The 26484-nt window shown below is 24.1% G+C and overlaps 10 protein-coding genes across 10 annotated transcripts; 6 read left to right on the top strand and 4 right to left on the bottom strand.

The window, feature by feature from the left end:
• Positions 1 to 359: 359 nt before the first annotated feature.
• Positions 360 to 1344, top strand: SRAE_1000279100 (Uracil-DNA glycosylase; the record flags this gene model as incomplete). Its single annotated transcript, XM_024649908.1, has 2 exons — positions 360 to 713; positions 763 to 1344. 2 exons carry the CDS (start codon positions 360 to 362, stop codon positions 1342 to 1344), a joined length of 936 nt encoding a protein of 311 aa, XP_024503738.1.
• Positions 1345 to 2062: 718 nt separating this feature from the next.
• SRAE_1000279000 (Transketolase) lies at positions 2063 to 3910 on the bottom strand (the record flags this gene model as incomplete). Its single annotated transcript, XM_024649906.1, has 1 exon — positions 2063 to 3910. The coding sequence occupies one exon, from the start codon at positions 3908 to 3910 to the stop codon at positions 2063 to 2065; it is 1848 nt and encodes a 615-aa protein (XP_024503737.1).
• A 2225-nt stretch (positions 3911 to 6135) lies between these two features.
• SRAE_1000278900 (Hypothetical protein) lies at positions 6136 to 6483 on the bottom strand (the record flags this gene model as incomplete). The annotated part of the gene is made up of 2 exons (XM_024649905.1): positions 6136 to 6350; positions 6390 to 6483. 2 exons carry the CDS (start codon positions 6481 to 6483, stop codon positions 6136 to 6138), a joined length of 309 nt encoding a protein of 102 aa, XP_024503736.1.
• Positions 6484 to 6802: 319 nt separating this feature from the next.
• Positions 6803 to 7332, top strand: SRAE_1000278800 (Protein PBDC1; the record flags this gene model as incomplete). Its single annotated transcript, XM_024649904.1, has 2 exons — positions 6803 to 7018; positions 7063 to 7332. 2 exons carry the CDS (start codon positions 6803 to 6805, stop codon positions 7330 to 7332), a joined length of 486 nt encoding a protein of 161 aa, XP_024503735.1.
• A 992-nt stretch (positions 7333 to 8324) lies between these two features.
• SRAE_1000278700 (Nucleoporin FG repeat-containing protein) lies at positions 8325 to 9761 on the top strand (the record flags this gene model as incomplete). The annotated part of the gene is made up of 1 exon (XM_024649903.1): positions 8325 to 9761. The coding sequence occupies one exon, from the start codon at positions 8325 to 8327 to the stop codon at positions 9759 to 9761; it is 1437 nt and encodes a 478-aa protein (XP_024503734.1).
• A 2945-nt stretch (positions 9762 to 12706) lies between these two features.
• On the top strand, positions 12707 to 17465 carry SRAE_1000278600 (Hypothetical protein; the record flags this gene model as incomplete). The annotated part of the gene is made up of 2 exons (XM_024649902.1): positions 12707 to 17277; positions 17327 to 17465. The coding sequence occupies 2 exons, from the start codon at positions 12707 to 12709 to the stop codon at positions 17463 to 17465; spliced, it is 4710 nt and encodes a 1569-aa protein (XP_024503733.1).
• Positions 17466 to 18311: 846 nt separating this feature from the next.
• SRAE_1000278500 (CAP Gly-rich domain-containing protein) lies at positions 18312 to 22952 on the top strand (the record flags this gene model as incomplete). Its single annotated transcript, XM_024649901.1, has 8 exons — positions 18312 to 18668; positions 18750 to 18953; positions 19008 to 19085; positions 19368 to 19605; positions 19659 to 20525; positions 20888 to 21385; positions 21948 to 22003; positions 22167 to 22952. The coding sequence occupies 8 exons, from the start codon at positions 18312 to 18314 to the stop codon at positions 22950 to 22952; spliced, it is 3084 nt and encodes a 1027-aa protein (XP_024503732.1).
• Positions 22953 to 23438: 486 nt separating this feature from the next.
• On the bottom strand, positions 23439 to 23832 carry SRAE_1000278400 (ATPase, F0 complex, subunit C family and V-ATPase proteolipid subunit C-like domain-containing protein; the record flags this gene model as incomplete). The annotated part of the gene is made up of 2 exons (XM_024649900.1): positions 23439 to 23738; positions 23791 to 23832. The coding sequence occupies 2 exons, from the start codon at positions 23830 to 23832 to the stop codon at positions 23439 to 23441; spliced, it is 342 nt and encodes a 113-aa protein (XP_024503731.1).
• A 764-nt stretch (positions 23833 to 24596) lies between these two features.
• Positions 24597 to 25229, top strand: SRAE_1000278300 (Glycolipid transfer protein; the record flags this gene model as incomplete). Its single annotated transcript, XM_024649899.1, has 1 exon — positions 24597 to 25229. One exon carries the CDS (start codon positions 24597 to 24599, stop codon positions 25227 to 25229), a length of 633 nt encoding a protein of 210 aa, XP_024503730.1.
• A 144-nt stretch (positions 25230 to 25373) lies between these two features.
• Positions 25374 to 25928, bottom strand: SRAE_1000278200 (Hypothetical protein; the record flags this gene model as incomplete). Its single annotated transcript, XM_024649898.1, has 1 exon — positions 25374 to 25928. One exon carries the CDS (start codon positions 25926 to 25928, stop codon positions 25374 to 25376), a length of 555 nt encoding a protein of 184 aa, XP_024503729.1.
• Positions 25929 to 26484: the final 556 nt, after the last annotated feature.

Genomic DNA, 26484 nt, shown 5'->3' with positions numbered 1-26484 from the left:
GACAATAAACTACGATTCGTATACATTAGTTATTTCTTATTGAAGTATCATTTTTCCAAGAGAATTAATACAATAGTATGCGGGAATTTACTTTTAATAATAGTAATAAAAATTTAAAAACATTTGAAATCATTTTTATTTCAATTTAAATAAAGTGTTTTGTATATTTTTAATAAAAATTTTTTTAAATGAAATATATAAGAAACATGGTTTTTATTTATCATTGATTAATTTTAGTATTCATTATTATATAGAATACATTTGTATTCCATTATTTTCCAGTTTCTTTTTTTTTAAAAAAGATTTTTATTATATATCTTTTATCATTGACAATGACATAATTTTTTTTTTTTTTAGATATGAGTGGTAGACAAACGAAATTGACAGATTTATTTAAAGTTCTTCCTAGCACAACTGCATCCCCAAACAATAGACCAAATCTTACTACAGGAGTTAAAAGAAAGGTTGATATGGATAGTGAGACTTCATCTGAAAATCCAATAAAAAAAAAGATTGAGAGTGGAGATAAGGAAAATGTTGTGGCAAAAAAAATAAATCTTGATGAATTTGTTTCTACAAAAAGTAATGTTTATAGTATCAATAGTTTGCTTGCCCCAGTACAACATGTAAAGTGGAGAATGTTATTAGGGGATGAAATGAAAAAAAAGTACTTTACTGAAATTTTAGTTAAACTTAACAAAGAGGTTGAGAAGGTTAGTAAACTTTAATCTTTTTTATAAGTAAAGTTGATTATATTTTTAGTCCACAAAAATATTTCCACCATTACCGTTGACTTTTAATGCCTTTGCTCAGACAGATTTTGATGATATTAAGGTTGTTCTTATAGGACAAGATCCCTATCATAATGATAATCAAGCACATGGATTATGTTTTTCTGTCCCAAAAACAACACCGCCACCACCATCTTTGAAAAATATTTATACAGAATTAAAAGAAAATTATCCAGATTTTGTTATTCCTAATCATGGGTTTTTAGAAAAATGGGCAAAAAATGGAATGTTTATGCTTAATGCAACATTGACTGTTGAAGCACATAAAGCTAACTCTCATGCATCTTTTGGTTGGCAGACGTTTACTGATAATGTTATCAAAATTATTAACAAAGAAAGTAAAAAAGGAATTGTCTTCTTATTATGGGGTGGATTTGCTGGTAAAAAAGAATCTCTTATTGATTTAAAAAAGCATAAAGTTGTAAAAAGTGCTCATCCAAGTCCATTAAGTGCACGTCTCTTCAAAGGATGTAAATGTTTCAAGAAAGTTGATGATGCTTTAGTTGAATTAGGAAGAACACCATTTAATTGGAATTGTTTAACTGATGACTAATGCAAGAATTTGATTAAAAAAATATTATAATTTTTTTTAAACTTTATTATTACAAATATGGATCTATTTTAGAGCCGGTATCTTTTTTTATTGTAAATTAAAAGTCAGTAAAGTTTTTTTTTTAAAATAAGTATAAATAGTTATTTTTAACATTAATAATTTATATGAAAAACAAACAAAAATTACATTAAAATCTGTGAAATTACAAAATCAACAACTTAATTATAATCAGAATCTTGACAACTATTATTTAGAATTAAAAATGTTGATTTATGTTTGTGAGTAATAGAATGAAAACGTTAAAAAAATTACATCAATTCTACTACGATAACCACGGAGTTTTACAAAGATTATAATATTTTTTTTAAAAGCATAAAAATGAATTGGACCAACTTCCTGGTACGTTAAAGGGACTCTTGTGTATATATGTATAAAAGTTCGTACTAATTTTTGATAAAAATAACATCTCGCCAATTAGTTTTAAAATAAATAAACGCACATAGCATAAAGATGTAATAAAGAATTTGTACAAAGTAAAGAGAAAATTATTTTAAAAAGCGAAAATTTTTTTTTATAAAGTTTAATATATTTTTAAAAAAATCAAAGTTTTTAGAAATATCAAAGTGAAGTGTTATATAAAACAGAAATAAATTTTTATTCATATAAAATTTATTTCATAATGTTTGACATAGAAAAAAGTAACATAAAAATATAAGATTTAGTTAAAATTTTTAACAGCTTTAACAATATGTGGAGCAGAAATTCCAAATAAATCTAAAAGCCCATCTGGTGAACCAGAACGTGGGATATCTTTAACAAATATTGAACGAACTCTAACATTTTCAGTATCTGCAAGTGCTGAAGATACAGCTTCACCAATACCTCCACTTTGATAATGATCTTCAACAGTAATAACTTTTCCACCACAACGTTTTGCTTCTGTAATCAATGTGTTTTGATCAATTGGTTTAACAGAGAAAATATCAATGATACAAGCATTGATTCCAGAAGTAGCAAGTTGATCAGCAGCTTTAATACATTCATAAAGAGTAACTCCAGCACCAACAAGTACAATGTTATCTTTGTCTGATTTACGAACAACTTTAGCTTTTCCAATAGCAAATGGTTCATCATTATTATATATAACTGGAAGTGCTGGTCTTCCTGTTCTAATAAAAACAATTCCATGAATATTTGCAGCTAATTCAGCGGCACGTTCAGCTGCAACAGCATCAGTTGGATATAAAACAACAGAATTGGCAACAGATCTAAAGAGAGATAAATCTTCAAGAGCCATTTGTGAAGGACCATCTTCACCAATAGAAATACCAGCATGTGAACCAGCACATTTAAGATTAGCAAAAGAAATAGCTCCCATACGAAGTTGATCAGCAGCACGGGTAAAGAAAGCTGCAAATGTAGAACAAAATGGAATAGCACGTCCACGGCATCCTACACCAATACCAACTCCAACAAGATTTTGTTCAGCAATAAAACACTCAACAAATCGTTCTGGATATTTAGCTAAAAGTTTATCAGAAAAAGTTGAATTTTTAGTATCACCATCAAGACCAATAATATGTGGGGAAGCATCACCAAGTTTAACAAGAGCTGTTCCATAGGCAGCACGAGTAGCAACTTTATCACCTAATTTGTATGATGGTGTGGCAATTTTAATATTTCCAAGATTTAAATCAAATTCTGGTGTATCTTTTATTGGTGCAGCTATTGGAAGAGTTCCTTTTTGTGTAGATGTTAATTTTGCTTTAATAGCTTCAATTTTTTCTATTGGTACTGGTTTTCCATGCCAATTATCTAAATTTTCAACACCTTCAATACCAGCACCTTTAAATGTTTTTGCAATAATTGCTGTTGGTTTATCTTTAGTATTTCTAGCAATAGCATAAGCTTTAAGAAGTTCTTCAACATCATTACCATTAACAATGATTGCATTATGTCCAAAAGCTCTAAATCTAGCAGCATACGTTTCAACATCATGTCCCAATTGAGTTTCTTGAGATTGTCCAAGTCTGTTAACATCGACAATTGTAACTAAATTGTCTAATTTGTATGTGCTAGCAAAAGAAGCAGCTTCCCAAATGGAACCTTCAGCAGTTTCTCCATCACCAAGTAAAGCATAAACACGGTAAGAAGCTTTATCTTTATATTTACCAACCCAAGCCATACCAGCAGCAATAGAAAGACCCTGTCCAAGTGATCCTGTAGCAACATCAATGAAATTAAGTCTTGGTGTTGGGTGGCCTTCAATATCAGAATCAATTTTTCTAAGTGAAAGAATTTGTTCATGAGAAAGGAGACCAGCTTCTTCCCAAGCAGCATAAAGAACTGGACAGGCATGGCCTTTTGAGAGAACAAAACGATCAGAATAAGGAGCTTTTGGTGAAGAAACTTCATATTTCATTTCATTAAAGAAAAGTGTAGCCACAATTTCAGCAGCAGATGTTGATGAAGTTGGATGTCCAGACTTGGCTACAGAAGTCATTTCAATAGATGCTATACGAAGTCTATTAGCAACATCTTTTAATGCTCCAATATTGGCTGTCATGGTGTTTTGAAGATATCCTAAAAAAAATGAAAATATAACAAAATAAATCAATCAAAAGTATAAAAAATGAATGAAATTTACGAAAGATTATCTAAAAAAATCAATATTTTTACCTATAGAAATTTTTAAAAATAAATTTTTTTTTCGTGATAAAACATTAAAATATATGGAAGTATTATCAAATGAAAAATAATAAAATAAATTACATTTATAATTTAAAAGTTTAATAAAAAGAAAGATTTTTTTTGAATATTCTAAGTAAAAATAAAAAAAGAATTGTAAATCATGAAATTTAAAGAATATTTATAATTAACAACCTGCTAAATGCATTGGCCGCGTCTCCAATAAATATTTTTAAAAAAATTTTGTTATAAATAATGCGTTTTTTTTTCGCAAGAACAAAACATGCATAAAGTTATTTTAAAATGTTGAATAAATATTAAATTCAAAATCAGTATAAAAAGAGGAAAACTTTGATATCCAATTTGTTATACTTTTAAGTAAAATTGTTTTATCAACAATTTTATCAAGATCAAAAATTTAATAGAAATAAAGATGTAGAATTTGTGAAAAATTTTATTAAATCATGTATTGTATAAATAAATTCAAATTATAGCTCTCTAACACAAATAAGATTTCAAAAAAACAATTTTTTTTATTAAATGTATATGCATAAAGATTAAAATAAAAGTGCATACATGATTTTAGTGAATATTTTTGCCTTTAAAATGATTATATTTGTATTTTAAATAATATTTTTAAAAAAAATAGACAATTTTTTTTTATTTTGAATTACTTTTAAAAAAAAATTACCAATTTATAATTACTTTATAATTTTTATTTAAATTCAAATTATTAAAAGTATATAATGTATGGTTAAAATTTTTTTGCTATAGCTTACAGAATTATTAATTTTTAACTACTGCAAAATTAATAGAAGTTTTTTTTAATAATATAAAAAAATATGGTTCGATTAAAAATGTATACACTTTCTAATATTAAAATTATTATTGAACAAAAATCTAAATATTAATCTTGGTAATAAATTCTTACTTGTTGAAAAAAATTCAAACATTATTATGATAAAGTATATATATGTAAACACAATTATAAAACTTAGATAAGATAAAAAAAAAACTACTTTTTTAAAAATATTTTTTTAATTAAAACTATTTTAATGGTATTGTAATTGGTAAAAAAAAGATAAAAAAAAAACTGCATATAGACTAATAATAATTTCAATGACTAAAAGTAAAATTAAAAATAGAAATAAAAGTAAAATACAATAACTAATAAAAAGTAAAATATGAAATCTTAATGAAAATAATAATTTATATAATTAAGAAAAAATAATGTGTAAAAAAAATTTGATGTGTAATTTATAGCAATAACTTTAAATAAAATTAAAAATCTTACAATTTTATATATTAATTAATAAAATTATATAACTAAAGATTATTTTATAAATAGAAAATAATAAGTACTCTGAAGTTACTACTTCAAATAATCAGTATAAAAATAAGAAAAATATATAAAATAGAAATTAATTCTTATCATAAATGATACATTTTACCTTCAATCATATAAAAATTACTAACTTTAAATTAGTATAAGAAGGGTTGTAATAAAATTTAATAAAAAAATCATTGAAATATTAATGTAAAATATTTTTGTATAACATTTTTATCTTAAAAATAGATAAACTATGTGTATACTTTAGTAGCTTGCAACGAAAAATGACAGCGTAGCGGAGCCAATAACTTATTATATAAAAAAGAAATAGGCAACCATGAGAATGATAGTTTATATTTAAAAAGAATCACTTAACAATTTCCCTAAATTAATCATAAAATCGTGACCTGTACAAAGAAGTCATTATCATTATAATTGCCAGGCTTTTATATACATATACAGAATGTAATTATAATTTTACGATCACACTATTGTAAAAGAAGAAAGTTCACATTTAAATATAATGATTAATTTAAGAAATGAAACGTTCCAAATTTGATAAAAAAAAAACAATACTAGAATCAAAAATTATTATAAAACTTAGTAATTTTAATGTTTTAGAAGATTGATATAAGTAAAACAACGAGAATAAAAAAGGCCTTCGAAATTAGAAAAGGAATAATATATTATAAAAGTTAAATATAAATATTTACTTTAAGGTTAAAATCGTTTCTGTTAATAATGTTAGTTTTTAAAATTATTTGTAATATTTTTTATAGAGATTTAGAAGATGACATAAACTTTTCTATCTTTTTATTATCATGATCTCTTTCATTTCGTAATTGTTTTGATCGATCTCCTAAACTTTTTCCTTGTTTTTCTAATGTTATTGTTTTTAAAGTACTATCTGTAGAAGTAGTCACTCCTGAACTTATTTCACCACATTCTTCATCAATTGTTTTATTTAATGTTGTTGGTTTATTAAATGCTTGAAAAAAAATACTATACTTGTTATATAAAAACTTACATTTAAAAATATTAGATTTTTTACAGATAAAAATTCCCACTGCTAAAGATGCAGCTGCTGTTAGTATAAATTTTGAATTGCCATTTGAAAGCATGTTAAGATAAAAATAATAAACTCAAGAAAATAAAGGATATGGAAAAACTCATTTTTTTTACATTAATATACACATCTAATTTGAATATAAAAATTATTTAAAATATAAAGTACATAATAAAATATACAGATTTCAAATACACCTTTAAAAATCTCTTCTTTTCTTTTTATTGAAAAAAATATATTTAAATCGTCTTAAATCTTTATTTTCTTCATGAAACGTATCATCTCCTGTAACGAAACAAATACTTTTTACCAAAGTAATAATTTAAAATTAGTCTTAGTAAATATTTTTTAAATTATTTAATTTATATTTAAATATGGCAAATTTGGAAACACAACTTACAGCTCCAGCAGAGGATTACATTAATGATCCATCAATAGAATTTGCTTGGGCAATGAAAGCCAGTGAAAGAGCAAGCATTCATCAAAATTTACTTCTTAATTGTGATACCAAAACATTAAAATTAAATAAATACCAAGATGAAATATATAAAGCATTTAGAGAAACTTTTCCAGATTTAAATATAGAACTGGTGTGTTTTAATTTAATTAAAAATAAAGAAAAATATAATTATAGGTAACTGAGGAACAATTAAAAGGTGATAACAAAAAAAAATGGCATGATTTTTGTGAGTCATTCAAAGAAGTTGATGACTATAATATGGGAGCTTTAATGAGAATGGATGTAAAGACAATATACACACCAGATAATACTATTATTGTTCCAAGGATACAATTTTTGGCCATCGAAGGTGCTAGAAATGTTGAAGGAGTTAATGAAAAATACAAAGAATCAATTTCCCGTGACTATCAAAAGGCCTCAAATGATGGAACTTTGGCTATTTGACAAATCTATAACTATCTAAAAAATATCTTCTGTTATTTCATTAAAAAATATTGTTTTAATAAAAATTTATTTCTTCTTAAATTAATAATAAGAAAATATAAAGAAATGAAATTAATGATAGGATTAGAATGATTTCAATAAAAAAATTAAATGGCAAATTTATTTCTATCAAATGATTTTCAAATTGTATTGATTAAATTAATATTGTCAAAGCGTACCTTAATATTAAATATGGGAAGAAATTAACTTTTATTAAAAATTAATTTAATATTCGCTTCAAAAAAAGTGATTTCATTTCATAATTACAAAGAAATCTTTAAGCAAATAACATGATTCAAATAATATTATTGCAGATTTAACTAGAAGTACAAGTTCAAGTAATATTAATGAAAGAAAACGATGGTATAAAATTGATAATTGAACTTTATTTAAAAGATAAAAATTCATCTACAGAAATTTTAATTGATAAAGCAATTGGACAAATTGGTAACTGAGTAAAATTGTTGTGAAAATTTTCTGTAACACTATAATCAGAATCTCTTTTCTCTTTATCCACAACACTGGTTTTTTATTTGTTGGTTACTATTGCATCTATGGCAGCATCACCATTGACTTTAGAGAATTTCTAACAGAAATTTTTGGTTCTTTTTACAAAATTTTTTATTCATTGAAAAAATTTAAATAAAATTCTAAAATAATTTGTCCTGGCAAAACAACACTAATTTTTTACACGAAAAATCAACTTTTTTTTCCTCCAAATTACTGTGAACTTATTTAAATTCTTTAACATTTCAAAGAATAATTTTAAAATAACACATCATTCCAATTATTTTAAATATTTTCTTATTAAAACAAATTTTTATGAATTTGGGGAAAAGACATCTACTGTTTGCCGGGAATTGTTTTAAATAGAAAAATAAATAATTTCATTTATCACTAGTTTTTAATTTTTTTTATTTTTTTTTAATTAAATTTGTTATTTTTTTTACACGATGTCTTTTTTTGGTTCTGGTCAGAAACCAGCTACAGGAGCTACTAGTTCTCTTTTTGGTACTTCATCAACACCAACTACGGGTTCTTTATTTGGTAGTTCTACATCAAATGTTACAGGAGGATCATTATTTGGAAGTCCAGCACCAGCTACAGGTTCTTTATTTGGAAGTGCAACACCAACAGCAAATAGTGGATCTTTATTTGGAACTCCAGCTGCTAAAACTGGTACTTCATTATTTGGAACTCCACCAGTTGCAAATAGTGGTGGGTCATTGTTTGGAAGTACTTCTACCCCTGCTTCTGGAACTTCTTTATTTGGATCAGCAGGTACAACATCAACTGGTGGAGGTTCTTTATTTGGAAGTGCTACAACAACATCTACTGCTGGAGGTTCCTTATTTGGAAGTGCTACAACAACATCTACCGCTGGTAGTTCTTTATTTGGAAGTACAGCAACAGCATCTACAGCTGGAAGTTCTTTATTCGGTAGTGCTACAACAACATCTACCGCTGGTAGTTCTTTATTTGGTAGTACTACAGTAACGCCAGCCGCAGGAAGTTCTTTATTTGGAACAACTACAGGAACACCTGCTACTGGAGGTTCTTTATTTGGTTCTACACCAGGTACTGGTGGTTCTCTTTTTGGTGCATCTAATACAACAAGTACAGGAACACTTTTTGGATCATCAGCAAAGCCGGCAAGTGGTAGTTTATTTGGATCAACTGGTAATACATCACTTTTTGGAACAACTCCTGGAACGACGAATAGTTTATTCAGTGGTTCTACTGCTGTTTTACCAACAACAGATACAAAAGTAGAAAGACCAAAAGATGAAAATCCACTTGAGGGAGAGGTACCAAAACCTTTGGTAGATCAATTTGAAATGTTATCTAAGAAATTAAAAGAGAATCAAAATCTCATTACAGAGTATTCTTTAAATTCAGCCGAAAAATGTCTTCAAATTGATGGAAAACTTGAATCGCTAAGAATAATGATGGATGAAGAGAGAAAAAATGTAGGAGAGTTTAAAAACAAATTTACAACATTAAAAGAATCAAGTCATAAAGATTATCTTATGGCAGAAATGGTTCACAAATTACAAGCATCATTAGACAATGGTACTACATCTGGTGCGCAAGAATGTAGAAATTATATAATGTCTTTGGTAAATGAATATAGTCAATGTATTCATAAGTACAATGAAAGAATAGATGAAATTTATCGTTTGATAGAAGATGAATTAAGTAATAACAAAGAAAGGAGGATTACAGAAGATGAGTTGTATGAGAATCTTAATAAATTTGATCAACATATGAAGTCACTGGCATTTCAAATATCACAAATGGAAGATGATATGCAATCTATAAAGATACTTTTTATGGATAATCAGAAACAAAAGTATGGTAGATTTGTCCAAAATCCTTTTGATTTTTAATTTTTTGAATAAACGATAAAGTAATTATCTATAAAAAAAATTGATTTTTTTTTCATTTTACTTGTTTCTAATGTTTTGTAACTTGGTTTATTTAAAAATAGGGCTTTGATTTAGTTTTTCTAGATTAAGATTAATGTTTATCTGGTATTACATTTTTTTTCAATGAATTCCCTATATGATCACCAATAGTTTAGGTATTATCATTAGAAGTTTTATTGTTAGAGATGATCATGAATCTGAATTAAAAAATTTCTACACAAATCAATATCCTTTTGCTATAAAGATTAAGAATTTTTGCATAATTTCTAAAATTACAAACAAATTTTCTAAAAAATTTTCTTGTGATGAAGTTTGATAAAAAAATTTGTTATTTATATTGTTGTTGATATAGGAGATAATTCCCATGCTGTAAAATGTTATACTTATAACACGGTATATAAAATTATTTTGTGGAAGTGATATTGTTGTTTATTTGTTTACTTAACAGGTAGAAATAATTTTTGCAAGTTGTCTGTAAAAATAGTTTGAAGGAAATAAATTTTCTTTTCTTATGTTGAGGAATGATTCATAAGACAATTATATTAATTATTTATTTTGAAATAAAAATTATTTTCCAAAAATGTTTATATAAATTAGAATACCTTAAATGATTTCAAAATAATAATTCATTAAATTAAAAAAATAACTGATTATTAACAGTTAAATAAATTAATTTATTTGAAAATTTAGCTAAATAGTTATTTCATATATATTTTTAGTAGGATTCATAGAAACTATCCATTATAAATTAAACTTTCAGATGACAAAAAATAATTTTTTTTCTTATTCATACTTTGTACTTTGTATTTGTGATTTCTTAAAAAAAATTATATGTAATAATTTATCATATTTAATAAACTAGTGACATTATAGAATTTTCATACAAAACATAATATAGTAAAATGTTTGAATTTTAATATTTTGTGTGTTTATATTTTCTATAACAATAGTATGTGATCAAATGAATGTTCATTGTCTTAAAATTACCATTTATTGCAAATATATAAATAGGAAGTGCAATTTCAAATGATAAAAAAAATCATTTACTTGTGTGACTACAATAAAAAATGAATTAAAAACATTGTTTTAATACCATACAATTAATTTTAATTCTAAACTTTAAGTTTAAATTATTTACTTGATATCGTAGTTTTAAAATAGTGGTAATTGTTACAATTTAATTATAAACATTATTTTTATAATAGAAAAGATTAAAATAACATTAAAAAAAGCACAGGTTTACTTATATGCTAATATTAAAATTTTTTAATTGATAATTAAAAAAAAAATGTTTTTTATAATTTTAATACAATATTATACTCAATTGATAGCCTTTGAAAAATAACAACTTTTGAATATTATCATTAATATAAAATAATTGGAACTTAAAGAGTTGTAAGCAATTAAATTTAAAGGCGAAAGTAGGAAATATTTTTTGAAAAAAATTGCTTTTCATGCTGTAATAGTAAAATTTTAAAAATAAAAAAACGATTCTAGACAAAAAAATTAGTAAAAAAAATTTATTAAATATAGTTTCATCTTCATATGACATCAAAACACAAGATATGATAGAAAAACTATATTTAAAAATATATTCATAACTAAAGTTAACGAAGTCGTAGGAACACAAACTTTAATGCGCTGAGCTTCTATTTACTTTTTAAGTATAATCTACATTAAAAAGTTTTTCTAATTTTTAATCATTTCTTAGATATGATAATTGATATTTTTACGCGCGGAAGTATTTGTTATCATTTTCCATACAATAAAAATGCCTGGAGATATAAATTTTTTTTGAAGGTATACCATACATAAAACTTGAAAAAAAAAGTCAATTATAAAAAAATCTATTTATTTTTATCGTAATTTTAAAGCATGATATAACGAGAATCGAAAAATTTTTTTTTTTTAAATATTCATTGTTTCTAAATTTTTTAAATATTTTGACTTAAAATTATGACAAAACAATATGATTAAAGTCATTTGATTTCTTTTTTAATATTAACTTAGAATATAAAGACTTGGAGAAAAAAAGTTTTATTATTTATAGAGATTCAAAAATCACTAAAAAAATTTTTAATTTGTTACTTGACCTTTGTAAATTTTTTAAATACATTTTCAATTGTTAAAATATGTCATAAAAAATTTATTAATTCTCAAATTCAAAATTGATTTTTTTTAATGTTTTCATAAAATAAGAAAATAAAATATTTTAATTACAAGAATAAATGATTAGTGTGTATATTAGTTAATTATATATTTTTTATTATTATAATATATATTAATTAATTAGTTATATGAATGTAAATTATAAATAAAATATGACATAAGATGTATAAAAATAGAAGAAAGTAGTTTAAAAACATTTTCTATGTTAATTAATTATATAAATATTTTCATAATTGACATATTATTTATATTATTCTTATTATTAAAAAATTATAAAGTTTATCATTTATATTTTTTTTTTATATAATATAAATTAAATCAATTTTGGTTACATTCTTGTGCAATAAATAATACTTATAAAAATAAATAATTTTCTTATTAATTTACCATTATAAAAATTAATTATTCATATATATTAATTTTAATCATCATTAAAAATTTTTTTGTTGATTAATTTTAATAATAAGTTATATTTCATGATCAAAATGTTGTCATTAATTATAATTAAAACGAAGAGACATCTTTTTATTAACATATCATATACATGTATACCAGAACAATTATTTAATTAATAACCTTCACTAGAAAATTACTCTAATTTTTCAGTAAGCATTTATAAAAATACCAATTTATATATATAAATAATGTATTTCGCATTTATAGATACATTCTTAATAATAGTGTTAAATTGATATTTTTTTTCTCCTATTTATATATATATATATAAATATAATATAATGGATGATTATAATATTGATGTACATCATGGTATAACTAATAATATCATTACTACATCTTCTAAAAGAAAGTCTTTAAATTTAGAAACAATTGCTGTTGAAGTTGAAAGTAGTGGATTTAGTGGTAGTAGTTTAACAACTATTAATAGTGATTATTTGGGTGGTGGCAATAATACTCTTGTACAATTATGTCCTGCACTTATTTTAAAATCAGATGATCAATTACCAAATGCCGTTAAACATATTTATAGTAAACTAGCACAATCAGCTAAAGAATTAGATGATGGTATACCAAATATTATTTTTTCAATGATAAGTACAGGTAATCATTTATCAAATGAATTTTTAAATAAATTAAAAAATGGTTTTAATCAAGTTATTAATAAATGTCCTTTATGGTTTATTCTTTCTGGAGAACAAAGTGATCCACTTTCATTAGTTACAAGTAAAAGTATTCAAGATAAATTACGCAATGCTGATAAAATTCAAGAAATTTTAACTATTATTGTTCAAAGTACCTCTATTATACATGGAAGATCTTTATCAACCTCTAATTATATTAATGAGTCAACTTTATCTAATAATGATAAACGTATGATTGATTCAAAATTTAACACATTATATTTATTACTCACAACAAAAAAACAAGAAATTTCACATTTTCGAGCACTTGCTGGTGTTAAATTATCAAAACCCCCTCCGGCAATTTTAATTAGCGTTCCAGATATACCAGGTCATACCGGTGGTGTATTACTTCATCAACAACAAAAAGGATGTAATGAAGTAAGTCCAACAGAAGTTGTTATATTTGCTGGAGCATCTTTATCATCACTTGAAGAACTTGAAATTTATGCTGAATATGGTATATGTTGTTTGGTTGTTCAGGATTCATCTGAATTATGTGCTATAATTCATACAGCATGGTTAATGTACCATTCAAGTACATTTAATTTTGAACAATTTGAAAAATGGATTATTAATGAACTTCATTCACTTTTATCATATAAACCATATAATGATTTAGATATTAAGAAAGCAAAAATAATAATATTTAAACTTTTAGCATTTTCTTCAGGAGAAAATTCAATTTTATCATTTATTACAATAAATTCTTTAAGTACAGACTTTTCTACAAAAATTCTTGAATCACTCCTTCAAAGTGCTGTTAATTTTGAAGATGTTCAAAAAGTTGTCCTTCTTGCAATTAAATTAGATTCAATATCAACTTTAGAATCATTACATTTAGATCCAAGTTATTTAAGAGATTATAATGAACAAGTATTTTATGAAATATTAACAAATCCAAATAAAACAACTGTACTTAGTTGTTTAATGGATCAAGGAATATTTCCAATTGGTACACCATCTCTATTATTTAAACTTTTAGATTTAAATTCTAATACACAAGAAAGTTTATTTTTTCAACAAATAATTATTAAAAAATTATTTAGAAGTAGATTAAAACCTCATACATTTACAAATAATTTTGCATCATCAATGAATATGTTATTTCAAGCATTATCATCAAATCATTTTACAAAATTATTTAACATTAATATTGATAGTAATACAACTATATCAACTTCATTACAAAATATTTCATTATTGATGGTTTTATTAAATAAACCAGAAGTTGTTATTACACTTGTCTCATACTCCACTTATCCAATTCATTTATCATTAATTATATCAAAGATTGCTAGAATGTTGACAAAACAATGTTCTGAAAGATTTCCATTACATTATTCAAATTTATTAACTTTATCAGAAGATCTTGAAAAACTTTCATGTTCACTTCTTGAAAAGTTAATTGAAACATCAAGAGAAGATGCATATAAATGTCTTTGTGAAACAATATCAAGATATGGAGATTTGACACTTTGTGAAATTGCTCTTTCCTGTCAATCAAATAAATTCCTAACAAATCCACTTTCAAAATTATGGATTAAAAGATTTTTTAATGGTTCATTTTCTACAAAACCTATATTTACATGGCTTCCAAGTTACCTAAAAATTCTTACCTCTTTTTTTTCACCCCCAACAATACCAATATTTTTTGAACCAAATTTAAATTTAAATCATGATAATATTATTTCATTACCAAATAATTCATCAAATAATAATGTAACATCACCAACTGTTGGATTATTAGATTCTGATAGATTATCATTAGCATCTAAACATAGTGTTGCTACTGTTCTTAGACCACATTCAATGCATAGTAATTCATCACAAAGATCATCATCACTTTTTATTAAAAGAAATACAACACAACCAATAAAAAAATATTCATTGGAGGAATATTTACTTGATGAGTATAATGCTAATATTTCTGCACCTGAAACACCAAATATTAATAATCCAGGAATTTATTTTCCTCCAGAAATTGATAGAAAAATGAGAGATAGAAAACATTCAACAGAATCTAATGTTTCTAGAAGATCAACTAGAACAATAAGAAGTATTGGTGGTAGTAGAAGAAGAAATTTTAATGATAAAAATAATCGTGATATTGATGAAGGTGAAGCTTTTATCACTCCTGAATCTCATGGAAATGGGGATGAATTTTTAATAAAAGAATTAAGACCATTAAAATTAGAAGAATTTTATTCAACACCTATTGTTAAACTTGAAATACGTCTACTTTTTGATTTTCTTTTTTATCTATTAGCATTTTATTCTATAGGTTTACCAAATTGTGGAAAGTATATTTTAAAATTTATCCTAGGTATATGGTCTTTTTCTTATATTTTTGAAAATATTTATTTATTAACAATGAGAAAAACATACTTACTTCAAAGTGGTAATACATTTAGATTATTAAGTACATTATTATTACTTATAATTCTTACATCTATTACTACATTTGAAGGTATACATTATATTTATCCAAAATGGAGAACAAAAATTATTACACCATATAATATTCGATTTTTTTGGTTAATACTTGTTCTTGTACATTTTATATTTAATATTCTTACAAATAGTATATTTTTAAGATTATATAAATTAAAATTATATCAAAAAGTATTTTTAGGAATACTTGGTATGTCAATATATCTCTCAATATTTTTGTATTGTCTTCAAATTTTAATATATCCAGATCTCAGTTTATCACTGATAACAGCTTTCAAACATCTTAAAAGTTTAGCAACTTTTCAATTTCATGAAATTTTTACATTATCAGAATTTTGTAAAAAAATTATTATGCCATCTAAAGAACTTAGTAGGCGACCATTTTGTATGTTTGTTAATGAAAATCGTTCTGCCTCCTGCCCAACACAACTACCACATCCATTTTTATTTTTTTTATCATTTTTTATAGCATTACCACTTCTTATTTATATATATGTTAAATTGAATTATCTTCATCATACATATCCATCAATATTATTTAAATCACTTCTTGATCTTCAAACACTTTTTAAAATTCCCCCACCATTTACTATATTTAATCTCATAATTAATTTTTATTATTTTATATTATATATTATTGATAATATATTTAATAAAAAACCTAAAAATCTTTCAAAATCAACATCATGTACTTTTGCAAATCATGCTGATGTAACATATATTGCATCTCCAACAAATGTTACTGAAATTGATGTAAAAAGAAAAGAATCAATTTTAATTAATCCATTAATACAAGGAATAACAATATCACAACCAGAAACAGGTAATTATTTATCAAATGCCGTTTCAAGACTATCAATAAAATATTGGAAATCTAAAAATTATCCATCATCAAGGGCATCTAAACGCCTCTCACCATCAACATTAAATGAAAAAATTAAAATTCTCCTTTCACAATGGACATTTACTCCAATATCTCAGGGGACTGGTGATAGTGAATCTGGTTTGGAGGAGTTTGTCTATTACTCTAAAGAAAATAATATTAAAAAATTTAAAATACAACAAAAATATAAATCATGGTTATATTTGATGCCACATTATCATCCACCAAATTATTCAAAACCAAGAGAAATGTTTCCGGCAGAGTTACAGTCATTTGTTGACTCACCAACAGGGGCAAATTTAATAGAAATTGGGAGAAATCTTAAAAATCAAAGAATTAATGATATATTTTCATTAACACCATCATTTATTTATTCATCAACAAAATTTAATAATAAAAATAAAGAATGGAAATATTATTTTTCAAGTATAGGAATACCATTAAATCCATCAGGAAGAACAGGAATAAGTGGTAGAGGATTCCATCCAAAATTTGGTATAAATTATAAGGCATTTTATTGTATTTTTAAAATAAATCCAGATGATGGTAAAGTTTACATACTTTTTGAAACTCCAATGAGAGAAGGTAGTCTTTATCAATTACCAAATTCAGATAGATATGACACAATTTCAAAGAGTGATGTTTTTCTTGTTAAAATATTAACACAATTAAATGTTCCTGTAAGATATATACAAATTATGTGCTCCAAATCACATTTAATGGTTGGTCATGTTGAAAATAAAACAGCACATGTTTTAACAGAACCATCACCTCAAGATATTGATACTGATAATGCATGGACAGAAGCTGATGTTTGGGCTCTTAATATAAGGTAACTATTATTTATTTTTAAACTTTAATAATTTTTATATTTTTTTAAGTGATCATTATAATGAATTAAAAGAGAATGACGCATATAAATGGTATTATCTCAATACATCTACCTCAAATAATATTTTAACAAAAACACCACACTCAAGATTTATAAAATATTCTATGGAACTACTTAATATAGAATAATATATATTATTTGTATACTTTTTTTTTAAACATATACTCATAGACATATATAAAATAAAAAAAATTAACTATTATCAATATAGAGAATAGAGAGTTTTAAAATAAATTTTTTACTATGCCATTCTTTTCTATACATATATATATATATCCCCCTATATTTTTAGTACAATTTTCCATTTTAGATAATTGATGAAGATAAAAAATAATATTATCAAAAAAAAATCGATGCTTTATTTGTAAGCTTTTATCTTTTATAGATTAAAATGATTTATATAACATTTTTAAAATTTATTTATTCATTAATTTTTAATTTTATATATTTTTAATATTATTTTTATGGTAAAAATTATTTTTAATTTTATTTTATATTTATTTTAATTACCTCCCTTTTTAATTTTATATTATTAAATAAGTTAGTTACTTTACAGCTACTATTAGTTTATATATATACCAAATATATATATATATATATTTATATATATATCCACAGTTATATATTGCCCTTCTTGTATCTAATAATGATAACACAAACATTGTAGTTCCCAATAAATTTAGACTTTTCCATATATATCACTCATTTTATTTTATCTAACAAAATAAAACATATATACATTATATAGTATTTTTATTTTAACAAAATATGTAAGATAAAAGTTATTATTTTAATGGTTAAATAGACATGGACTTTTATATATAATATTCACATTATGCAACGTTTCAACTATCAAATAGATTAATTTTCTTTTTCTTTTTTTTTTTATCTTTTTATCTATTTATTATTTATAATAATTATAATATTTAAAATTATTATAATATAATTATATTATATAAATTTTAGATGATATAATGAATAAATCTATGAATAGATCTATAACTGATAATTCACAACTAATAACATGTGATTCATTAAATAAAGAGGTTATCCTTCCAGATGGTTTAAAAGGTATCCTCAAATATTTAGGTTCTGTACGTGGTAAGGAAGGAATGTATGCGGGTATAGAAGTTTATGAACCAAAAGGTAAACATGATGGTGTTTTTGAAGGTATAAGATATTTTGATGCTAAACCTAGTCATGGTCTTTTTGCTCCAGCTCATCGTGTTCGCCTATCCTCCTCACATTTGTCACCAAAAAAATTTTACAACTTTGATAGAAAAAAAGATGATAATTTTGGTAATCATTTAACAAAAATAAAACGTCCTAATGTAAGATAATATAATTATATTTATTATCACATATATATATATATTTTTTTTTAATTAAAATTTTAATTAAAATTATTTTAGACATTGATACGTTCTGCAATGCCATCATTAGGAAGAGATTATCAAGAAAAATATAGGGGAATTAATGAGAGTAATAATTTTCTTATGGATAATTCAACAGGAGAATATACTTTACCTCTTGGTGATGATGATTGTGGTAGTACAAATGATATGGATATTTCAATGATATCTTCAACAACCTCCTCCCAAATGACACAATCAAAAGTAAGTCATCAATTTTATTTTTTTTTATGAATAAATTAAATAAAACATGTTTAGTTATATCAACAGGAACTGCTCACATCTGATTATAATATGTGTAATTCATATTCTACATATACTATTGATAAAAAACCGGTAAGTATATTTTTTTTAACCTCAAAAATAATTTTACTATTTTATTTTAATATATATTTTATTATTGTTTTTGTTATATCTTATCAGTAGTATTACGTACATTGATAGTGGTATAATTTATCGATGCATATATTACACAAGAGACATTTTAAGATGATAAAAACATAATGGGTAGTAGAGAAGTATATATCAATAATATAATTTTAATAAATATTAAAATTACATTTATTGACATTAAAATAATAATTATTTTATATGTTTATAAGTATTTAACTTTTATAGATACCTAACTGGGGATTATTAGAGTGTTCAGGTGGAGGCTCGACTACAGATATTAACATGTTAACACAACGAATGTCATTGATGAATAATTCTTCTCTTGATAGTGGTAGAAGTACAGCAAATACTTCTCGTAATATGCTTTTAAAAGAAAATATATTGTCTACAAGAACAAATGATTTTAATGATAATATATTTTTAACAAATAATGAATATATAAATAATGATGAAGATGAAGAAAGTATGTTTATTTACTAATAAATAACAACCTAAATTTTAATCTATTTATTTTAGTGTCTGTTTCTTGTATTTTGGAGGCTCCTACTATAGATCCTTCTTTATTACCAACTATTAACGAAAATAATATTATTTCTGCTAATTATATGACTGTTGATTATTATAATTCTAATTTACCTCAATCATCAGAACTTCCAACACCAGTAGAAGATGATTTAGAAACACCAATTGTAGAAAATACAACATTTGATGTTCCAAATACAACATATGACTATGATGATTTTGATCTTGACAAAATTAAAGAAGAAATGGAAAAAGAGGATGATAATGAAATGTTATTTGAATTAAGTAGTAGAGAAACTTCATTTGGTGTTGAAACAGATAAAACAACAGAATATATTGAAGGTAATAACAATGAAAAAAATGATAATGATTTAAATATGAATGGAAATAAATATACATCTCATAATCATACACCAAACTCAAGAACACCTACAAAAGAATCCCGAAAAAATGGTACTAAAGGTAATATTTTGGGTTCTAAAGTTGAGGTAACACAAACACCACCAAAAGAATCTAAAAGTGCAATTGCAAGGAGACTTAAAGCAGAAAAGGCAGCTGCTGCATTGGCTGCAGCTAAAGCAAAAGCTGCTGAAAAGGAACAATTAAAAAATGCTGAGGTACCTAAAAAGAAACAAAGAGTTTCAGTAATGGAAATAATAAAAAGTTCTCCATCTAAACCTAAAATTCATAAAACACAAACTAAAAAATCTAGAATTCAAGAAATTGAAGAACGTATAAAAGCCTCAATTGAGGCAGAAAAAAATAAACCGAAAAAGGAAATTAAATCAAAACTGGCTGCTGTTATATCTTCTGAAAATGGTGGTAGTAGAGAAACAATAACTTCTCATAGTTCTATTGAGGGTATGTTTATTGAACCAAATACATATTTCCTTTTATATTATTTATATACTTTTAAATGCATACACTACAAACAATTTTCCTCCATATATTTATTAGTTCAAGTTATTCATCTTAAAAAATATAAGTATATATATATATATATACATATTTAATAATTCTCACATGAATAGACTTATCTCATGTTGTGATTTTATTTGTTAAAAAAAAAACTTGTTTATTACATGTCTCATCTATCATGTATATAAATTTTTTTTTTTTTTACTCCTCCATTATAGTATCATGTTCCATCCATATCAATATATATAGTTTCAATTTTATTGATAATATTTTGTCTATATATTTTAATTTTATTTTAATTTCAGACATGAATAAACACATAAAAACTACTTCTACTCTCCATAGAGTTCCATTAAAACAAACTAATGAATCTTCTAAAAATACTGTAGTATCAAAGCCTATAGATTTATCAAAAGTTCAAAGTAAAGTTGCTGCTTCTATTAATTCTAAAACTGGAGTAACAAAAACAACCATAACAAAAAAACCATTAACTACAACATCAAAACATACTTCATCTTTTGCTCCACCATCTGTTTCAAAACTTCAAAATAAATTAAATACTATAAAAAGAGTGTCTACAAGTAATACTACTAAAGGTAAAGATATAAAAAATATTGAAGAAAAATTAGTAAAACTCCAATATAATGCAAATGTAGCATTAGCATTAGCTGTTGTATCAAATAAACTTATGACTCAAAGTGATAGATACAAAGAATTATTGAATATTGAAATAAAAGAAAAAAAGAAATTAGAAAGAAACTTAGAAGAGAAAGTTTCTGAGATAAATGATGAATTAATTAAAGGTAGGTATATTTAATGATGAAGAAAATTTATAAAAATTTAATAATACTTAATACAAAATTATGTTATCAAAACCGCCTCATCTATTTTCCCTTTAACCATTACCGAAGTCTTTTGTGAAAATCTTATCTCTCTTTAATATCATTTATCCTTTTTATTACAAATTTATATTAACAAAATGTTGATCACAATCACATTGCTATATAAGTTTCCACCAGAAAAGGTAATTTTCATTCTTAGTATTTATTGAAATTTGTTACTATTTTTTTTTTTCTAAAATGGTTTTCCATAAAGATACAAATAATAACAATCATTTGTTACTTGATACAACAAATATAACAGAAAGTTTATTATTACCACAAAGAGAGATAACAGGAAATAAAAATACTATATCATCTTATCATAATAATTGGATTGTTTTACCATTAATTGTTGGACTTTCATCTTTCTTAGTATCATCAATAGGAATAATCAAAGAATTATATTTTGTTTATCATTGGCCTTTAATTAAATTAATTTTATATATATGTGGACAATTTATATTTATGATTTCTTTTTTTTTAGTTACAACACGTTTCAATAATTCTCTTGAGGAGGAAAAAACTAAAAATTATAATGAGGTAAGTTTAATTTTATAATAAATATTTGAAAAAAAAAAATTAGGTCATTCTACCTTTTAAAACAAAAGAAATGTTAAGAAGCATTAATAGTTTCTTGATTATTATCTTTTATTTATTACACATTTATCATATAAAATGACATTTCATATTATTTATATTTTAGTTAGAAAGAACTCGTGTAGAATTTAATGAACAATTAAACTCTGCCCATATTCAGTATCAGGCAAAGATTTCTGATCTTGATGGAAGATTAGCGGAGAGTGAGAAGCAGGTTAAACAACTTTTATTGGATAAAAAAGAGTTACAAGGAACATTATCAAAAAGTAATGATGAAAAAATTAAAACTCTTTGTGATGAAGTTAGTAGTTTAAATACTGCTTTAGAGATTAAAGGTCAAGAAAATAATAAATTAAGAAGAGAAAATGAAAGATTACAACTTGAAAATGACACAATCCCAAGTAAAGATATTGAAATAAGAAAATTAAAAGTTAAATTAGCTGATATTCAATCAGAATTAGAGTTACGAAAAAATACTGAAAAAGCCTTAACAAAACAATTTGAAGAACTTCAAAGAGAGGCATATGTTAATAGAAGTTCTAATGAAGAAGTATGTAAAGAAAATGAGTTGCTTAAATATAAAATTGAAGAACTTCAAAATTCTTTTTATGAAACAGAGACAACACATAGTACAGATGACACTTTATCACCACGTCTTCGTATATCTAATTATTCAAAATTAAATAGCCCACGGCCAGTTGCTTCATCAACACCAAGAAAGAGTAACAATGATGTTGATCCTATGCAAACATCAACTCTTTCAATTTACCAAGAATCTGGAAGAAAAAGAAATTCAATGCTCAAAAATTCAAATGCTGATATAATTTATGCCCCAGAAGGAGCATTTATAACAGGAGAAGATACATTCGATGACGGTGAAGAACCATTCTAAATTGTATATAAAAATATATTTCTAAATTACCATAATCATTGATTTTTTATCTTATAAGATATTTGTATAGTTTTTTTACGATCTCCTTTATATAGGCAAAAATATTATTTTTTTTCCCTTATATTTCTATACTCTAAAATGAGTTAATATATACTTCTTTTAGATTTGTAATTTATATGTGTATATTAAAATTTATAGTTAAAGCTAGCTTTGACTGCTTTATATTTTACGAATAAAAAGCTTCTCGTAAATATGTATTAATATTTTTTTTAAATAACTCTTTCTTTTAAACTACTAATATAATTGAATAAATTTAATTAAAATTTTGGTAAATTAGTTTAGTAAAAAAAAACTACAAATTTATTATAAGAAAGCATCTAAGTTTTATTTATGTCAATTGTCATTTTACAATATTATAACGTAACAATAAACACTGCCAATGACAAAGCCCTACTTCTAATCTTCATTTTCTTAAAGTTATTTCATTTAAAGAGCAAAGAGGATCATGAAACCCATGGAGAGACAGAAAAGACCCATAGCCTCTGAGAGGGCAAATCCAAGAATAGCGTATGAGAAAAGTTGTTGTTTAAGAGATGGGTTACGGGCATATCCGATGACGAGAGCTCCAAAAACGTTTCCAATACCAGCTCCAGATCCAGCTACTCCGACGGTGGCGGCTCCAGCTCCAATGTATTTAGCTGCTGAGTCAATATCTTTGCGAGCAACTGTGGTGTGAAGAGCACGGGCAGCTAACATAGATTCAGCACGGAAAGCAGAACGGGCAACCTTAAAAAAAATATTTTTATATAAAAATTAAAAAAGAATCTATGAAACTTACAATAGCACGGGAAAGTGGAACAACAAGTCTTTGAGCGTACATGGTGTCTAAATCTGAAAAAAACTATTAAATAATTATTATTCATAAGAAAAAAAAATCTATTATAAAAAATTAAAATCTACGAAAATATATTGGTAATGCAGGAACGAAAAGACATCAATATATTTAAAACACGTTGGTGCGATAGTATAAAGAAGAGAGTGTCTGCAAAAGCCATTCCATCCTACACATCTTTTAAAAAGCTCTCTTTAGTGGAAAACTCTTATGACGAAGAACTATACTGTAATATTTGAATTTGTGGTTTTTCGTTCATCTAAACACGTGTAATATACAAACACTTTAAAATATATAAGTTTCTAGATAAGATATGATTGATAAAAAACTTTTTATATAATGATTTAAAAGTTATTTAATCAAATAAATACTGTAATATGTGAATAAAAAACAAAATATTAAAATATAAATTAAAAGAAAAAAAATACAATACATATTTTACTATTGGTAAACAGAAACATACGTTCTAAGAAAAAGAGAATTTTGAATTGCTAATTTTTATTCATTTTAGTGACGAATTGATTACAAAGTTTGTCATTTTTTTGAAATATTTATTATTACTTCAGACTGAGTCATTTACTTTATGATACTTAGTAAATGATTATTAAGAAACAGGTTTTTAAATGAAGAATGCAAAATTTTATGAGTATAATTTTTCATACTCTATAATCATCTATATTTCTTAAACGTTAACCACATTTATTTATATTTACTAATACTACATCAATACACTTTTTACAGACTAATATACAATGACTGATACATATTTTTCATTCAAAGATAAAATGTTTCCTTTATTAGAAGATGAAAAAATTCCAACTGAACAATTTTTATCAGCATGTCAAGGAATTGCTGAATTTGTTGGATTTTTTGGTGCAGCTTTTTCTCCAGTTAAAAATGATATAATGGGGAATGTAATCAAAGTAAGAACAAAATATGAAAGTAATACAGAACGTATGCCAACAATACAAGATTTAATTGATACTGATCTTATTGATAACAATGGGAAATTAGGTATAGCAACAGAAGGATTGTTATGGTTAAAAAGAGGTCTTGAATTTATGCTTCAAATGATAATTTATATGGTAGAAGAGTATAATGTAAATCCAAACAAAGAGGAAACAGAAAATTTAAAAAATGTTATTAATAAAGCATATGAAATTACACTTAAAAGGCATCATAATTTTTTAGCTAAAAATCTTTTTAAGTTAGTTATTCATGCAGCACCTTATAGAAGGACAATTTTAAAGCATGTAGCTTTAGGAAAAGAAGGTTGTGATGATATATGTATTGAACATATAACATCACATCTTGAAAATTTTAGAGAAAATGTTGCCTCATTAGTTAATTATTATTATTTAAAAAAACTAGAAACTAGACCATGAAAAGTCATTGTGTTTATTGTTTATTTGTTTTTAAAAAAAAATATTTGTAGATCTAAATTATAATATGCATATTATTTATTTATTTCTTAAAAACTGAATGCCAATAAAAATTTCTTTTATTTGTTACTCATGTGTTATTGTAAATTAATTTTTTTTAGTATCTAAAACATATTGTGACTCAACACAACCAAGTTGAAGAGATACCTTTTGTTCTTCTTTCATTAAATTATAATTAACCAAATCTTTTAGTTGATATTGGGAGTTTACGTTTCTTTTTAAAGAATTTTTTGTCATACCACAATAGTAATTATTTCCAAAACAATATGAACTTTGTGGTTCTTCAATAGTTTGTTTAACATCTTTTTTCTTTTCATTAAGATTTAATACATATTTAGATCCATCATAAAGACATATGTGGAGTTTTGATGTCTTTGAGTCATTTTCTATCTTCTTCATTAACAAAAAATCATCATCATTAAATGGAGTTGCTGTATCACAATTTGAGTAACAAGAATCATCATCTACAGAAGAATACAACGAAGCAGTTTTTTCAGTTGAAATTTGATTTTTTTGTAATATACCATCATTGTAAAAATATTCTTCATATGATGGTGTAAGTTCTGTTTCAAAGTAACTAGAACAACCAGAACGGTCAGTTAAAAAAAAAGATTGAGTTTCAGAACCTCCTGTTAATTCCATACTGTAATTTTATATTTATATCTATAAAATGTTAGAAAATAACATTTTAATTATTTTTTTGATTTTTTATATAAATTTTATATGTTAATTTCAGATTACTTCACATATCACCAAAAACAAATAGTCTTATCAAGAAGTTAATATATTTGTTATTAACATTATACATGACATTAAAGATATAATATTTATACATTATATTATTGCAATAAGTGTAAAAATTCTTTAACTAAAGTTTATCTTTTCAATTATTTAGAAAAATAGTAAGTTTAAAATAGTCTTAAAAACGATTTAACATAATTTTTTTTATTTAAAATTGTTTCCTTTAGTATTTCTAGTAGTATTTTAAAAAATGTATATAAATTTTTTAACTATTTTTAAAGAACTTAAAATTAATATACTATATTCACATTTATTTATTCTCCTCTATTTTTAATAAATAAAAATATTACATAACATTAAAGAATTATTTTAAAGATCACTTGTATTTACATTATAATTAAAGTTCCTATTTATTAAGAAAATAAATTGATCTAATTTATTTACAAATAGCACAAAA

Source organism: Strongyloides ratti, assembly GCF_001040885.1.
Source record: "Strongyloides ratti genome assembly S_ratti_ED321, chromosome : 1".
Lineage (NCBI taxonomy): Eukaryota > Metazoa > Nematoda > Chromadorea > Rhabditida > Strongyloididae > Strongyloides > Strongyloides ratti.
Note: the sequence above shows the minus strand (reverse complement) of the source record. Positions and strands in the feature narration are given on the sequence as shown.